General features: G+C 28.4%; 3 protein-coding genes across 4 annotated transcripts in view; 2 read left to right on the top strand and 1 right to left on the bottom strand.

Annotated features, from left to right (window-relative positions):
* The window catches only part of LOC145971636 (uncharacterized), a 2,949-nt gene extending 2,562 nt beyond the window's left edge, over window positions 1-387 (bottom strand). Inside the window, exon 1 of the mRNA XM_083099563.1 lies at window positions 234-387. Coding sequence (XP_082955689.1) covers window positions 234-236 — 3 coding nt within the window. The 5' untranslated portion in view covers window positions 237-387. The remainder of the gene's footprint in view (window positions 1-233) is intronic.
* LOC145971753 (uncharacterized) overlaps window positions 1-14,233 on the top strand; it is a 24,875-nt gene extending 10,642 nt beyond the window's left edge. Inside the window, exons 2-4 of one of the 2 annotated variants that reach the window (XM_083099794.1) lie at window positions 12,077-12,318; window positions 12,397-12,934; window positions 14,144-14,233. In XM_083099794.1, the coding sequence (XP_082955920.1) occupies window positions 12,418-12,934; window positions 14,144-14,160 (534 nt within the window). In that variant the 5' untranslated portion in view covers window positions 12,077-12,318; window positions 12,397-12,417 and the 3' untranslated portion in view covers window positions 14,161-14,233. Of the gene's footprint in view, window positions 1-12,076; window positions 12,319-12,396; window positions 12,935-14,143 lie in introns of those variants that run through there. The other variant, XM_083099873.1, reaches the window with a different exon arrangement.
* Window positions 14,204-17,956, top strand: LOC145971704 (tuftelin-interacting protein 11-like). Its single transcript, XM_083099672.1, has 8 exons — window positions 14,204-14,443; window positions 14,615-14,825; window positions 14,918-15,095; window positions 15,232-16,187; window positions 16,366-16,562; window positions 16,636-17,064; window positions 17,379-17,533; window positions 17,602-17,956. Exons 1-8 carry the CDS (start codon window positions 14,335-14,337, stop codon window positions 17,848-17,850), a joined length of 2,484 nt encoding a protein of 827 aa, XP_082955798.1. The 5' UTR covers window positions 14,204-14,334; the 3' UTR covers window positions 17,851-17,956.

Raw genomic sequence — 17,956 nt, 5'->3', positions numbered from 1 at the left:
TTATAATAAATATTGGATTGAAATATATAAATGTATGTATGTATTATAAAATAATCAATTTTTAAAATTAGTTTTAGTAATGTCAAACCAACATTTTTAATTTTTAAAATAAATCTCTATTAAAAATATCTATTTATAAAAATTTTTACTAAAATATTATCTAAATTTGTTAAAATTATTCAATTAATAGAATACTCATTATAGAATATAGGATATTAAAAAAGTCTATTTACCATGACTGTCGAATGTATTGAGTATCTAACAAGCTTGATAAATACAGGACAGCTTCACCAGTGATATATCTAACTTGAGAAAATCAGAAAATTTAACGATCATACGGTTTCATCACTCGAACTTGAAATGCTGGCGTGGCAAGCATTTCTTCTGCTATATAAATCCCTCGGTCACACGTGATCCCCACTACGAAGTTGACGAGTCATGCGACTGTTGGGAAACTCGGCTGTAACTTCCCGTCGAATTCGCGATATAAAAATCCTTCCGAAGTAACAAATCTCGACATCAAATAAGAAAGCATTCTTCGAAAGTGCGTCTGGGGTAAACCAAATTTTGTTAGAAAAATGAACTTACAATTTACCAGTGATTTATATCATAAATCGTTTTTGTAAACTCGTTCTATTTATACATGTAAATTCGAAAATAAGAGAATTTTGCCAAATTTAATTTGATACGAAACTAATTTTTATTATATGATATGCTAAAGAATTTTTATTATATGGTACGCTAAAGAAGAAAAAAAGATAAAAGATTCTAAACAATAAAAAAATCTCATTTTATAAATTATAATTCTGCATAACATCAATATATGTAAATAACATATATAAATATAAATATAAACATATATAAATATAATAATGTAATCTGATATTTTTAAATAACTATTAAATTATCTCTATATATTATTTATAAATAATTTAAAATTTGTTATGTTAAATATTATCCAATTATATGAAAAGAAACCATTTCTTATATTAATAATAATAATATTAATAATACATTTTATGTATTATTAATGGCTATTATCGCAGCAACTAAAAGAAAATATTATATAAAGATTTACACAATCTTAAATCTAAAAAGTAATGACAATTTATGAAATATTATTAAACAAATAGTAAACACTCATACTCAAGAGAACATACATGTTTGCAATTAAAAAGTTAGATAATTTTATTATAGTTTACACATTTTATTATTATACATTATATCTTATTTCACTAATTTTCAAATAGTAAATTATTGTTGATAAATATTAATAACAGGTTATATTGTCAAGTTATCATAAATGTTTTAGCTTTCCTACATTTTGCTATTATAATGTAAGATTTTTAAAGATTTATAAAGATGTATAAAATATTAAAATGTATGTTAAGAAATAGCATCGATGTGTTTTGCAATTATAAGTTTTTTATAAAAAAAGTTTAATTTATCTTTGCATAGGATATGTTATTTTCCCACTAATTGTTAATTTAATAATAATCAGTATGAACAATAATGCCATTTCTCAGACATATACTCGAAACATTGACATTATGATGTTCGAAAATCTATATATATATGTGTGTGTGTGAATTTTTAAATATATATATTACATATACATTATATACAATGAGCATTATATTAAAAATTACATAATTATACGTATAATGAACAAATGTAAAGCTGCAAAATCAGCAAGGAATTTCATGCTTTTTCAGTTTCGCCAATATATTACGTCTGCACTTATATTTATCGCACCGTTTCATTGTGGTTTTAAAAAGAAATTATATAATTGAGGCTTTTAATTAAATCGATAAATATCTCGTCGATTGAATTGATCTACGTTTGTTGTTGTGAATCCACCGATAATCATCCTCCGAAAGAAAAAGAGATACGAATATTTGTACATTATAAGCTTTAGGAAATAATGATACTTATAAAAATCTGCAACTTAGAAACGATCGTTTGGTGAGAAATATCAATTAAAAAGTGTTATCTAAAATGATGCCGTAACCTCATGGAGACCTTTAGAAATTATCGGTTTTTTCCAAATATAACTGTATGTTTTCAATATTATGCGCTTCTCATTGATTCGTGCCTCGTTAATATTTAAAAAATAAGAGAGTAAATTTTTAAAAATCAATTATGTGCTCCGCAATTTATATAATAACATATTCTTTTTTATTAATTTATATATAAAATGATATTGAGTAGATAACAAAAAATTATAATATATCCAATAAATTTCTTACGTCTTCTTTAGCTGAAAATTTTTGTTTTCTTTATCAAAGGAAAACAACATAAATTTAAGAATTATGTTCTTGAATAGCGATATAATTTTAAGAATTATGTTCTTTTCCGTTGATTTTTTTTATATATTTTATTTCATATAAAGTATATTATTTACAGTCAGGTTATCCAATAAATAATATTCTTATTGATTCTATGATTTTCAGTATTTTTCCCAAACTTTTTCAATTGCAAAACATTTATTTACATAGCTGTCGCAATTAGATTTATTTATAATTTCTATCAAACATTCGGGTAAAATAATTATAATTACGACGTAACAAAATGTAGACAGTTGATGATGTAACAAATAAAAAATTAATACATTTTTCCAGAGATTTTCCCAGAACTCGTTTCTCCTGTGGTATTCTATATCTTCATCTTTGCGTGATATTCTCGTTATATAAGCAACAATTTTTTGTCGGGTTTGTAAAAGAACAGAATTTGTTTTTCTCATCTTGTGGTAATACGCTCCTATTTTCTTTATTTTAAAAGAATGCCGCCGTTTATACTAAATATTGTAACAATTAAGTATTAATAAATATTGTAGCCAATGTATATACAAAATCAGTTTGGCCGGAATTCTAATTCTGCCGTTGAGAGAGAGAGAGAGAGACACACTACAAATCTAAATATAAAATTAACAAGCTAGTATCTCGATAATAATCTTAGATTCGAAAAGTTTAGTTTTAATAAAGCATCCTAAGAAACATATTATTAGATTATAACATTTTAAATAAGCTTCCTTATTTTTTTTATCTATTAAAAATTTCATTTAATTATATACGCGTGTGTGTGTGTGTGTGTGTGTGTGTGTGTGTGTGTGTGTGTGTGTGTGTGTGTGTGTGTGTGTGTGTGTGTGTGAGAGAGAGAGAGAGAGCGTGGTGTGTTATACATATGCTATTATAAATACATTATATATATATATATATATATATATATATATATATATATATATATATATATAGAAATATATAATATAATAGAAACATAATACATATTATAAATATATAAATATGAAAGGTCTAAAGAAAGAGAGAGAGAGAACGTACCAAGTTATCTTGTATCAATTTGACGATAGAGCATTTTTAAAAGTTTACTTTTCTAAGTGAGTCCTGATAATAATGTTATTATTCTGGAATACTTAAAATAATCTTGATCACAGCAAAAATTTATTTGGTACATAATTCTATTAATAATTTAATGTGTTTCGATATTTTTACTAAAATATCGAAAATAATTCCTTTGAATTGATGTGATTGAAATATATTTTTTTCTATATGCATATTTTTTTATCACTCTTGCCTTTGACACACACACACACACACACACACACACACATTAGGTTCCCCTTTTGATAGAAAAATCTAAAATAATTTTATTAGAACAACATTGCAGTGTTATCTTGAAAAGGAGAAAAACTGGACTCTATGGATAACATGTTCTTCCTTTGGATTCTTCATATTCGATTATGATATAAAATATATTGTCATTAAATATATTTTAATTAATAAAAAGGAAACATATCTTTACCAACATATTTTGAATTATTTTAAATATCGGTTGAAAATATCTTTTGAAGTGATTGGAAGACAAGTCTACGTGTTCTTTTCTTATATGATCTTTATGCTTGCATATCCACAATCGCTCCAGTGTTTTTACAATTTTCTATTCTCGTAAAATGCAGTTGGAGTGAAATATCTTCTTCTCGCTTGGTTATGTCAAGATTGACTATGCTAAATAGGTAGAGATTAAAGACTGTTAATACTATACGGGCTTATAGAAACGCTGTCAAACTGGGTTTTTCCCAACCTGTTTAGAATCATCAGGCGTGATAAATTCCACAGCGGATAAGCAATCGTAATTTCCATTAACATGATAAAACGGAATCTCACTTTTAATGAAGTTTTATTGTCATCATTGTTAAAATTGTATGAATGACAAAATTATTTGATTACGACGAGATTAATTTGAACTTTCAGATCGTTTCTTGTGAAAAACGTAAGTTGCCAGAAAAAATGTTTTAAGATAAAATTTAACATGATCTCCAGTGAGAGAATGTAGTAGTTTTAAAACTGTATATAATTTTATTTTTATTTTTTATTTTAATTATATGAAATTCATTTTGATTCGCGTTTTCTCAGTAATCAAATCAAGATATATTTATTATTCTGAGATACACAGGTGTGTCATTTTAAGTGATGTAGCTGAATATCTCGAAACCATGGTGGTTTCGGTGAAAATGTTTTAAACAAAAGTTATATGGTTTTAAGGGGGTCATAAGATAGTGTCATTGGTTTTACCTTGAAAAGTCATTTGAAGGTCACGTCAATTTTACATAAACCATAAAATATCTAGTAAAATATTCATTTTTCGATTATCTTACCTTAATACTTTTATGTACAAAGTAATGAGAGGAATCAATTGGTGTAAAGAAAATACATAGTTATTTTTAAGAAAAAATATGTAATTGTTAATTGCAAATTACATATTTTTTCTTCGAAACAACTATGTTTTTTCTTTACACCAATTGATTTCTCTCATTATTTTGTACATAAAAGTATTAAGGTAAGATAATCGAAAAATGAATATTTTACTAGATATTTTATGGTTTATGTAAAATTAAGAAATTATTTCAAGCCTCATAACTCGAAAAGTACTCAATGAAGAAATACTTTATTATATTGTTTTGGAAAGCTCTCGAGATAAGCTACAAGAATAAGTAATAAAAAATAGGGGGTTCCATTTAAGAAATTGAAGGTGACCTTCACGTGACCTTCAAATGACTTTTCAAGGTAAAACCAATGACATCATCTTATGGCCTCCTTAAAACCATACAACTTTTGTTTAAAACATTTTCACCGAAACCGCCATGGTTTCGAGATATTCAGCTGCATCACTTAAAATGACACACCCTGTATAGTTAATAGAAATATCAAAACCCAACAGACCCATGATAAAATCATTAAACATAACATGATAGATATTCTTCTAAAAGAATATATTTATACGATGACGAATATATTTATATTAATGAGTAAGAAAAGGTACACATCGCATTTTTTCTAAAATAATGTTACAAAAAAGAAGAATAATATTGCAAAGTACTCTTTTTGCAGAGAGAGCATCGTTTCCAATTAATTTTAAATAAAGCACATAAGCAAATATAATATTCTTTTTGAACAATTTTTTTACAAAATAAATGGGTATACATAAATTTTTAGTATGACTAAATAAATATTTTTGAATATTTAGAGGATAAAAATTGAATCCATCATATCAATCAAAAATTATTATTGATATTATTAAAAAGATTAAATATTGTATATATAGTTTAATTTTAATTAATTATGAATTATAAATGCAGTTTAGTCGTAATAATATAACATTGAATTAATTATATTCAGATTTGCACAAAATTGTTGTGTTAGGAATGTGTTATGAATGATGCTAAAAGAATGTAAATATTTTTTTTCCCCTCGTAATTATGTAATAGCTTCGAATATGAATAATATTTGAATGAGAAATTTATTTTTCTCATATCTTTATTATCTATAGTTTTTTTATGTTATTGTACCGTTGTACAAATGAGAATTAACATTCTTGGTACACTTGTCATGTGCCTTTATAATAAGCAATCGGCGCATGAAGTTTCGCCTACGTCATTGGAATAATAACTGTGCGTCACCGTCAGACATTGAATTGCCCGCTTATCCAAACGAAAAACATTGATCTTTGATATGTAGATCAGTGTAAATAAATAATGACGTAAATTGTGAGCTATATAATGATCGGAAATTTTAATGCTTTTAAGATGAGCGTAAAATGTCAACTGTGTACAAATAATATTATACAAACATTAATCATTATTTATATAACTTATTGTTTTTTATTTATAATTTATTTTTTAATTATGCAATTAAATTATATATATATATATATATATATATATATATATATATATAATTATAAGTTATTAATATAATAAAAAATTAATTAATTATACATTAAAATAAATTTCAGATGCTGCATCGTTTTATGGTCAATTAAAAAAATTAGAATAAATATTATTTCACATTATTGTAATATTACAATAAAGTAAAATTTTAAAAAATAGTTTATAAAAGTATAAGTGCTTACAAAATATACATTTTTCTCTCATCACTGAATAAAACTCACGACGCAGAATCATCGATAAAGAAACCAGTTTAAACGCAATGCCTTTAGCTAAATATGATAATTTATCGTATCGTTTAGCAATTCGTATTTGTTTATTTTAATAAGTCAGAATTCATCGCGCGTATATGTAATACTGTATGACAAGTGCTGAATATAATGAATTAAGTTGAAATGATGTATTATTTAATTAGAGAAATTCTCTAAAAGACTTTTGATAAATAATTTTTAAATATCCTGAAATTTCGTAAGGAATTTTTAAACATCTGTTCCTTAATATCACACAACATTTACAATTATTGTAAAATTGTGTAATAGGATAAATACTTCTGAATCGAAAACTGTAGAAATAAGTAAAAAGTCGCAAATAAAGGTAATGATTCGATTTCTTCGAATGCTAATATGTATATGTGTGCGTGTAATGTGATCAAACTAATCGCGATAGTATTACATAAAAGCCATTTAAGAATCACTTGTCAATTTCAATTTTAATTTTGTTAAATTTTAAATTATACATTTACTTCTAAATGGTAGACAAGGAATAGTACACGGAGAAAACGATATGGTTACCAAATGCATAATTATGGTTAGATAAAACCATAAAAAATTGTAATATATGGTACAGCTATATGTGTGATTGTCACATCCACATTGATTTAGTCATGCTGTCTATAGTTGAGATTACTACACTGTATGATTGGAACAACCACAGAGAATTGATGCCGCTTGCACTTCATGTAGCTTTCGGAACCATATAATCATGGGCGGCGGGATGTATATCCCCCTGGCCCTGGCCTATGAAATAAGTGGGGAAGAGACAGAAAAAAAATTCAGTAAAAAAATCATGTAATATAGAATAATATCGATTATAATTTTTTCAAAATAAATAACATATATATAACAATTATAATTTTTTCAAAATAAATAACTCGAAATAACAAATGAATAAAACAAAAGAACAGCGCGGATGCGTTTAGCATTTTGACAACCGTAAGTAGTAATCCCCACCGTTTAATACTTATGGCGCGTATAAATGTTAAGTTAAATTTTCCTTTAACTTAATGTTTTTCATAGGAAAGTTAAAATTTGATATGCTTATATCAAATATCTGTGATCTTAAATTTGATGTTTTTATCAAATATAAGATAGATCTTAAAAATCGTTCATTTGAATTATAAATAGTGCATGCGTTAACAAATTATTTATTACAAGAAGCCAACATTTATTTAATAAATACTTGTTAACTATTAATAATTATATAATAAATAAATACTTATAAACTATTAAGAGTTGTAACTTTGTAACTATTTGCAATTGTAAAATTGAGATTCTTTAACTATATTAACAGATGCAATATAAAAATTAGAATTTTTCAATTATTAATGAATCTTTATTAAAATTCAATAAATAACATAAACGACGTTAACAAAAATATAATTATGAACTGGGAAAAAACCGTTTTTCCAGTGCATCCTCTTTTGAGTGCACCCCCCTAAAAGTAATTCTGCCGGCGCCCATGCATATAATAGAACATTGCTTCTATGTGAATTAGGTGTGACACAAATGAAAATAACTAGCATACGAGTGTGGAGTGGTTGAAATATACATATGCAGCTATCTAGGAACCGCTTGAAAAGTTCTAAGAAATATGAGATATGAGTGCCTCAACCATGCTTATATATTCTAAATAGTAAAAAAATATTTGAAAAATGTTTGAAAATCATTTTCAAAGATATTTTAAAAATGTTAAAATAATTGGCTAAGTCCTTTTTTATTCCTTAAAAGACATTTACTTTATTCATGTAAAATTGCATGTACTTTCTAAGATGAAACAAAATTTACTCTTAATGAAGGTAAAGATTAAATGAACTTTTCGATATACTTTTAGATATAATAAAATCTAAATATACATATTTAAATATGACTTTACGATATATTATCTTGAATACAATCATTACAAATTTTTATTTATATCAAGATTTTTTTATTTTATATATTTTTTATAAACTTCCAAGATTCATGTATCAAGAATTATTTCGAAAAAATGTTTTATATGCAATATTGCTACATGATTCCAGCAACGTTGCATTTTTTTAAATATATTACATTGCAATATTGCTACGACACTTCGTTGTAATATTACAAAAAGCGGACATCTTAACGTTGCCGCAACTTTACAGCAATGTTGCAGCAAGTTTCGCTACCGATTTGCAATATTGCAATGTTTCAATGAAATTATTCTGCAATATATTTGCAACTTTTCTGTGCTGTATGAGATGCGACGTAACTTGCGTAAGCGTAACTTGCGTATTCTAGTAATTTAATTGAAGTTACATCATTTTAAAAGTCGGTATTCACATGGGGCGTATTGTGTGAATGTGTAACAAATACAACCAATTGCAGATTAGATTTTCCATTGTACACTCTAATGGAAACGCTAAGAAGATTTGCGATTGGTCTTCGTAACTTAGGGTGCTGTCACATGGCAGTCGGAATTTCGGAAAACGGAATCTCGGAAAGAGTGGTGATCAACCAATCAGAATTATCTAGTAAAGTTTGAATGTCGGTTTTTCGATAGCCTCGCTCCCCATGGAGTGATTTTTACGGAAAACGGAATGCTATTCTAACCTCAAATTGTTTTTCAATTTACAAAATTTCTTTATTATTTTCTGTTATAATAAACAATATATACAAATGTCACTTTTTTTATATATTTTTCTATTGTATTAATTATTTTTTTTGTCGGAAAACTATCAAAATAAATTTTTCTATTTTTACTAATTTCCGAAATGCTCCGAAATATTAGTCCATGGGGAGCCCAGCCATAAAAAAACCGGACCGACAAACACGCAACTTTTATTCTTTACAATATGATAACCATTTTATGTGATAAAATATTTTGATTAAATATTTATATGTATATTAGTAAATACTTACCGAACAATTATTTATTAACAATAAAATTCTTCTTATAAAGATAAAAATTCAATTCCGGTTAATTTTCATTAAACATTAAGTTAAAATTTCTCCAAATAATTCTAATTGGTTGATCCTAGTATTAGTATTCTAGTACTTTTCCGAGATTCCGTTTTCCGAAATTCCGACTGCCATGTGACAGCACACTTACGCGTCTCGAAAAATACGCATCATGGGGAACCGATGCTCTGCATACAAGTATGTGTGAAGCGGAATGTATGCAATATTTATAAAGTTAAAAAGATTGAAGTATATATTTACTTCAATCTTTTTAACTTTAAAACTGTACGTATGTTCTTGAGGCCACGTTAAGGACGATCGGTGATACCAGTAGGCTCACTATTCAAAAAAATATTAATTAAATCTATTATTAATCTAGTATTAATTCTAATTATGTTATAATAATTTAGTTAAAATTAAAATTTAAAGAGATAAAATTTGAATATTAGTATTTACATATTTAGAAAGTAATTCAGAGGTTTTAATCCACAGAAAAGTATATAATACCCGACAAAAACAGTACGTGAAATCCACGTTATTATCACGTAGATTAATATCGTTGAATCCACGTGGATATTCGAGTGGATAATCCGCTCAAAAACGGTACTAGAATCTACGTGGAATCTATGTGAAAATTTCATGAACTTTCGAGACATATTACTTTTTTCATTTTTGATAAGTGAATATCTTGAACATTTATAAAAGTATATAAATACACTCGGCCATAAGAATAATTTTATTTTTATTTATATTTTACTTTTAATATACGCAATAAATAGGCTATCTCCCATTTATTCGTTTAATTTCAAATAATCTGTTCCATATTCTGAATCCCAACAAGCGATCCAGATTATTAAACAAATTATTTTAAATTAAATCAGTTTATTAAATTAAACTGACTAAAGGACCGTCTAGAATGAAAATAATATCGGTGGAGTGGACGGTGGAGTAAGGCGTAAGACTAGGAGTAATGCGAAATGGAAAAGAACCATTCGCTTACGCCTTACTCCACCGTCCACTCCACCAATATTACTTCCATCGTAGACGGTCCTTAAAAGAAAAAATAAACTTCGGACCGTGTTAGTATCAGTTCTTTATATACACTTAATGACGAAAAGTTGAATACGAGTTAGCTATTTTGATGCACCCTGGAGGTTATGCGCAAGCGGTTCCCGGGGAACCGTCGCTGAACGTTAGGATGCCACCGGTGAGGTTTAGCGGGTAGTCAGGTCTGGATGGATGCAACCAGCCTGGAGTCCCGCACTACCCGGAGCCCTCTCTCTCGGGAGAGGGTGAAGGGTGTCCGTAAAGATTGGATTCCTCATCGATAAAAAAAAAAAAAGCTAATTTGATGCAGCGCCGCATAGCGGCAAAGCGAGGAAGCATATTCTATATACATATGTACTATTACATATTTAGAAACATACAGATATAATCTTTTTTTTAGCAAACTTTTTTATCTTTCTGAAAGATTTCAGAAATATTGCCAATACAATATTATATAAAATATAAATATTATAATATTATAATATAAATATTATAAATATTATGAAAAACATGATGCAGGTATATTTCTGAAATATTTCAGATACAAAATTACAATTGAAAAATTTTAATAAAATATCTTTTAACATTACAATATTACCGAGTCGTTGAATGATTAATCATAATTTCAATAGAAATATCCACATGAAATCTACATTTATATTTCGAGAATAAAGTACCTCGATGTAATAATGAAAAAAGAAAGTTGTATCCACGTAGATAATTCGTGGATAAATCTGCATCCCACGTAAGCCACGTAAAATACGTGGATTCGACGAGGATGTGACGTAACTGTTTTTGTCGGGCTGATACCAAATTTAATCCGTGGAAACGCTTGATAATAAATAGTGCCAACCATATATTTAGAGGTTAGATCACATACTGTATTAAGGCCTTTTCATACGCAGCATGCAGCAGCAGCAAATCAGTCACGTGATCAAAATTCACTAAAGCATATTTGCTGCTCATGAAAAGGAATAGCTTCAGCCGCAGCACTGGCCGGCAAGATCACATGTCAGCAGGGCATTTAAGGAAGACAGCAGTAGTACATAAACAAATTATAACTTAAAAATAATATTGCAGACTTTTAACAGTTTAATTTAAATTTTGAATTTAATTTTGAGTTTAATAATGTCATATAATCAAAAATTGTATCAATGGCACAGAGAATGTGAGAAAACCATTCAAAAACATAATATTGAAACTTTGCGAAGACAAAAAGTTGCAATTGCAGCAGTAGCTAGTGCAATTGTAATTTGGGCTAATAAAATTTCGAAAGAAAAGCGGCATTATAAAAAAAAAAGATTTGGGTGACTGAATTGTTTCAACAACGTCGCCGTAATGGATTTTATTATACAACTTTACCTATATTAAAGTTGGAAGACTTGCGTTTTCGAAATTATTTTCGAATGGATACTACTCAATTTGAAGAATTATTGCAATTAGTAGGTCCAAAAATTACTCGACAGCATGTCATTCGTGAACCAATAGAAGCGGAACAACGATTATCAATATGTTTGAAATTGAAATTTTATAAAAAATAAAATTAAATCTTAACTCATGTTTCTAATCATTATTTTATGTATTATTATAGATATTTAGCGAGTGGAAATAGTATGACATCAATGTCATACCATTATCTTGTCAGTTTGACAGCAGTATCCCAAATTATTGCCGAAACATGTCAAATCTTATGGGAAGTATTATCACCACTTGTATTGGTGCCATGTAATGAAGCAAACTGGAGAGCAATTGCCCATGATTTCAATGAAAAATGGCATTTTCCACATTGCATTGGAGCTTTAGATGGGAAGCATGTTGTCATACAGATAAGAAGTATGATGATGCCATGCAAGTACACTGCCTATATTGCTTTAGGATTTTACTAAAATATTTTTTGTTTATATTGTCCAGAGTCCTGAACATTCTGGTTCGATGTATTATAATTATAAAAAAACTCACAGCATTGTGTTATTAGCAATGTGTGATGCTAATTATCTCTTCACTTTGGTTGATATTGGAGCTTTTGGACGTCAAAGCGATGGTGGTATTTTCAAGCATTCTCGAATGGGTCAATTATTTGCACAAGGAAAAATGCATATTCCACCTCCGGATGAAATTTATGAAGGAAGTACTAATTATCCATACGTAATAGTTGGAGATGAAGCCTTTCCATTAAGTTCGTATTTAATGCGACTATATCCTGGTCGAGAAGGATTATCACCGGAAAAAAAAGTCTTTAATTATCGACTATCTCTTGCAAGAAGAATGATCGAGAATACATTTGGAATACTGGCGGCTCAATGGCGAATTTATAGAAAATGTACAATTGCTAAAGTTGATACTATTGAAAAAATGGTAAAAGCAACAGTAGTGTTACATAATTGGCTTCGCAAACAAGATCTAACAAGAAGAGAAATATTTATAACTCCAGACATGCCAGACAAAAACAGTACGTGAAATCCACGTTATTACCACGTAGATTAATATCGTTAAATCCACGTGGATATTCGAGTGGATAATCCGCTCAAAAACGGTACTAGAATCTACGTGGAATCTATGTGAAAATTTCATGAACTTTCGAGACATATTACTTTTTTCATTTTTGATAAGTAAATATCTTGGACATTTATAAAAGTATATAAATACACTCGGCCATAAGAATAATTTTATTTTTATTTACATTTTACTTTTAATATACGCAATAAATAGGCTATCTCCCATTTATTCGTTTAATTTCAAATAATCTGTTCCATATTCTGAATCCCAACAAGCGATCCAGATTATTAAACAAATTATTTTAAATTAAATCAGTTTATTAAATTAAACTGACTAAAGGACCGTCTAGAATGAAAATAATATCGGTGGAGTGGACGGTGGAGTAAGGCGTAAGACTAGGAGTAATGCGAAATGGAAAAGAACCATTCGAAAACACTATAATATAATATATTCTTTCCAAAACACTATAATAAAGTATTTCTTCATTGAGTACTTTTCGAGTTATGAGGCTTGAAATAATTTCTTAATTTTACATAAACCATAAAATATCTAGTAAAATATTCATTTTTCGATTATCTTACCTTAATACTTTTATATACAAAACAATGAGAGGAATCAATTGGTGTAAAGAAAAAACATAGTTGTTTTAAAAGAAAAATGTAATTTGCAATTAATTACATATTTTTTCTTAAAAACAACTATGTTTTTTTTTTACACCAATTGATTCCTCTCATTATTTTGCATATAAAAGTATTAAGGTAAGATAATCGAAAAATGAATATTTTACTAGATATTTTATGGTTTATGTAAAATTAAGGAATTATTTCCGTGATTGGTCGATTTCCTTACGTTTATGTCTTATGCGTTGTCTACAATGAGATTTTAAGGAGACTTAAGGCGTAAGATTTAAGAAATTGACCAATCACAGTCGAATATTCTCTTAATACTTGACTGTGATTGGTCAATTTCTTAAGTCTTACGCCTTAAGTCTCCTTAAAATCTCATTGTAGACGACGCTTTACGTGCTTATGGAATTTCATGTGTGATGGCCCTAAGACTTAAGAAATTGACCAATCACAGTCAAGTATTAAGAGAATACTCGACTGTGATTGGTCAATTTCTTAAATCTTACGCCTTAAGTCTCCTTAAAATCTCATTGTAGACGACGCATCATTGTAGACGACGCATAACTAATTGCACTAGTGCAGTAGTGCAGCTAAAAAGAACAGATCCTCTGATACGATAGTCGGATCTAATGGAAGGTTGTGCAGTATGTGGATTTTTTGAAGTTATATTATTATATAGAAAAATAAAATAATATTTTATAACAAAATAATTAAATTATAAAACAAGATGTCTGAAGATGAAGTAGAAAGCTTTGAAATTACCGATTATGATTTAGATAACGAATTTAACATAAGTCGTCCTCGACGCAAACTTTCGAAGAAGCAACAAATGCTAGGTATAATATATTGAAAAAAATATTAAAATTATATTGTTAAAAGGGGGAGAAAATAGATCGAGAATTAAAGTTTAATGACAGTGTATATATATATATATATAAAATAATATATAAATAATTTCACATATATATACATAGAAAATTTGAAGTAATAATCTTTTCCGAACATAGGAATATGGGCAGATGACAGCGATGAAGATGAATTATCTGCTAGACCATCTTTCAAAACTTTTAATAAAGGTCCTAAAAATTATACAGCACCAGTTAGTTTTGTTGCTGGTGGTATTCAACAAGCAGGGAAACCAAAAGATAAAAAAGATAATGATGACAAGGAAGACGAAGAGACACAGGAATTTCAAACAAAGCATCATACTGATTCTAGGTGAGATTTAATACTTAAACTTTTCTAGTGTGTGAATATTTTTCTTATATTTTTCTTTATTAAGATAAATTTATATTTTATTTCTTATTTAGCTCAGAAGATGAAAGACCAAATAATTCGAAATCATGTCCACCTTTTTCTTTGAATTTAGATAATGATATTGCAGGTTTGCGTAGAAAACGCAATCAAGTAAATCCATTATTAATGAAAGGTGGGATGGGTACTTGGGAAGTACATACAAAGGGTATTGGTGCTAAATTATTATTACAGGTATTTTTTAAATAATGATCTAATAATGATTGAATTTAATCAAATTAAATTAATCATTGATTAATGCTCAAATGGTCTAATACAAATTTCTACAAAACATAAGATAGTAATAAAAAATATATTTTTTTTTATTTAGATGGGATTTGAACCTGGCAAAGGTTTGGGTAAACAACTACAAGGAATAAGCACCCCAGTGGAAGCACATCTTAGAAAGGGAAGAGGTGCGATTGGTGCATATGGTCCAGAAAAGGTGCCAAAAATTCCAGAAAAAAAGAAAGATGACGATGAAGAAGAAACAAAAGAATCCAAATCCAAATCTCAATGGCGAAAGGGCGATAATAGTAATAAAAAGAAAGTTAGATACTGTTATAGAAGTGTTGATCAAGTTTTGGAAGATGGAAAGTTGAAACCCAATAGAAAGCTTCCAATATCTAATGATATAAGCAGAGTTAAAGTTATCGATATGACAGGGCCAGAGCAAAGAATTCTTAGTGGATATCATGCAATAGCAGGTGGTCAGCAATGTCCTGATGAGACCATAACTATGTCTGATAAGAAATCTAAGATGAACTTTGCTCTACCTGAATTGCAGCATAATTTAAATTTACTCGTGGATATGTGTGAGCAAGATATTATACAAAATGATCGAAGAATGAGGCATTTAAATGACAGAATGGTTGCTTTAGAAGCAGAAAAGAAGAATTCATCGAAAATTGTGGATCAACATGGCCAACTAATTGATATCTTAGAGAATGTGCTTGTGATTGTGGATAGATTAATGAATGAAACAAATGAATTGTCTCTGCAAGAAATTGCAGAAGCTTTTAAAAATTTGCAAGACAATTATTATGAGGAGTACAAAATGTACGAACTTGGTGAATTGGCTAGTAGTTTTGTGGCACCAAAAATAAAAGATTGTTTGCTCAGCTGGAATCCACTCTTGCAATCAAAACAACCAATCAAATTATTTGAACAGTGGAAATGTATTTTAGAGAATGGAACTACTAATACTACACTCCAAACACAGACTATGCATCCATATGATCAATTAGTATGGAATGCATGGATGCCATCAATTAGAGGAGCCATACAGTGAGTTATTCTTATAATAAATTTTAATTATATGGTAATATCAACAAAATTGTAGGCATCTTTGTGAATACATATCACTAAATTTTTTTAACTTTCTGTTGAATTCTGTATTTAAATATACAAACAAAAATAATTATTTTCATGTGCTCTTTTCTAATATTCTTTATAAACAAATTAGGCAATGGACGTGTAGGCAACCAGATCCTTTGATTGAGTTAATAGAACATTGGATGCCATTATTGCCCAACTGGATTTTAGAAAATATATTAGATTTATTAGTTTTGCCAAAATTGACATTGGAGGTGGAAGAATGGAATCCTCTTACAGACACTGTACCCATCCATACATGGATTCATCCTTGGTTGCCATTATTACGTAAGTATATACTGATTTACATTTGTATGTACAATTACACAGGTAAATAATAATCCCTTCTTATGTAAATTAGGAAATCGTTTGGATACTTTAATTTATCCAATAATACGTAGAAAATTAGGATCTGCATTAGGAGGTTGGCATCCATCGGATAGATCAGCTAGATTAATGCTGCAACCTTGGGCAGAAGTGTTTGCCAAGGGGGATATGGAAGCGTTTTTAGTTAAAAATATTATACCAAAATTGCAACTAGCATTATCCGAATTTGTCATAAATCCACATCAACAACATATAGATCCATGGAATTGGGTGTATGAGTGGAAAGAATTGATTCCTGTTCACATTATGGCAGGACTGCTTGACAAATTCTTTTTTCCAAAGTGGTTGCAAGTTTTGGCACTTTGGCTCAATCATTCGCCGAATTACGATCAAGTTACAAATTGGTATATGGGTTGGAAAAGTATGTTAAGTGATAAGTTATTGGCAGAACCAGTGATAAAAGGTATATTGACATTTATTTACAAAACTTATATTTCATACATCACTCTTTGATTTTCGGATATTTATATAAATTCTGAAATCGAAAATAATTGCTTTATAATTTAATAATACATGTAACTAATCTATATTTTAGAATATTCATAAAACTAGGATAATTTATAAGATACAGGTTTTGTAAACGAGTATTGTTCCTTTTTCTTTGTATCGCATTCTTTTTTTGTGTATGTGCATTATAATATCAGATAAATCCTTCTTGTTTTTCATAATTTTTGCTATTCATTGAAGTATATTATGACATGTAAATATAATTTACAGAGCATTTCAAGAAAGCATTGGACATGATGAATAGGGCCGTCAGTGGATCACAAAATCAACCTGGTGCGATGGAACATGTTTCATATTTAACAAGCCTGGAAAGAACCCAACCGGCAATGTCGCAAATGACATCAATCGCGCAGCCAAGGATGGAGGTAAGTAACATACACGTTAAATTACTCAGAGTTATTCTTAAATATTACGTGTATTTCATTTTTCACAGAGACTCGCAGAGGCAATGCGAACGGCCTCACAAATTCCACATGGTTTCAAAGATCTTGTGCAAAAGAAATGTGAAGAGCGGGGTATATTATTTATGCCAATTCCGAACAGATATAAAGAAGGCAAGCAAGTATACAAAGTGGGCAATGTTCAAGCGTATATCGATAATAATGTCGTGTTTATATGTCATAATGGTACAAATTGGATGCCGACACATTTAAATGCTTTGTTAGATATGTCCGAACTTTAAGATAATAGATTTTGTTCAAAGTAATAAAATGACGAATATCCAACATGTATAATTGTTATATTTATTATAAATATAATTATAAATATATTGGAAAAATTGATTTTTA

The sequence above is a fragment of the Camponotus vicinus genome, unplaced genomic scaffold, assembly GCF_025532165.1.
Source record: "Camponotus vicinus isolate PSW18456_S1 unplaced genomic scaffold, iyCamVici1.0 SCAF_1, whole genome shotgun sequence".
Classification (NCBI taxonomy): domain Eukaryota; kingdom Metazoa; phylum Arthropoda; class Insecta; order Hymenoptera; family Formicidae; genus Camponotus; species Camponotus vicinus.
Note: the sequence above shows the minus strand (reverse complement) of the source record. Positions and strands in the feature narration are given on the sequence as shown.

What these genes read in the sequence shown, in the direction of transcription:
- LOC145971704 (XM_083099672.1), top strand. Translation starts at nt 14,335, where the DNA reads ATGTCTGAAGATGAAGTAGAAAGCTTTGAAATTACCGATTATGATTTA. An exon ending in GTGCTAAATTATTATTACAG is followed by an intron (nt 15,096 to 15,231) that starts GTATTTTTTAAA and finishes TTTTTTATTTAG; the next exon opens with ATGGGATTTGAACCTGGCAA. An exon ending in TCAATTAGAGGAGCCATACA is followed by an intron (nt 16,188 to 16,365) that starts GTGAGTTATTCT and finishes TAAACAAATTAG; the next exon opens with GCAATGGACGTGTAGGCAAC.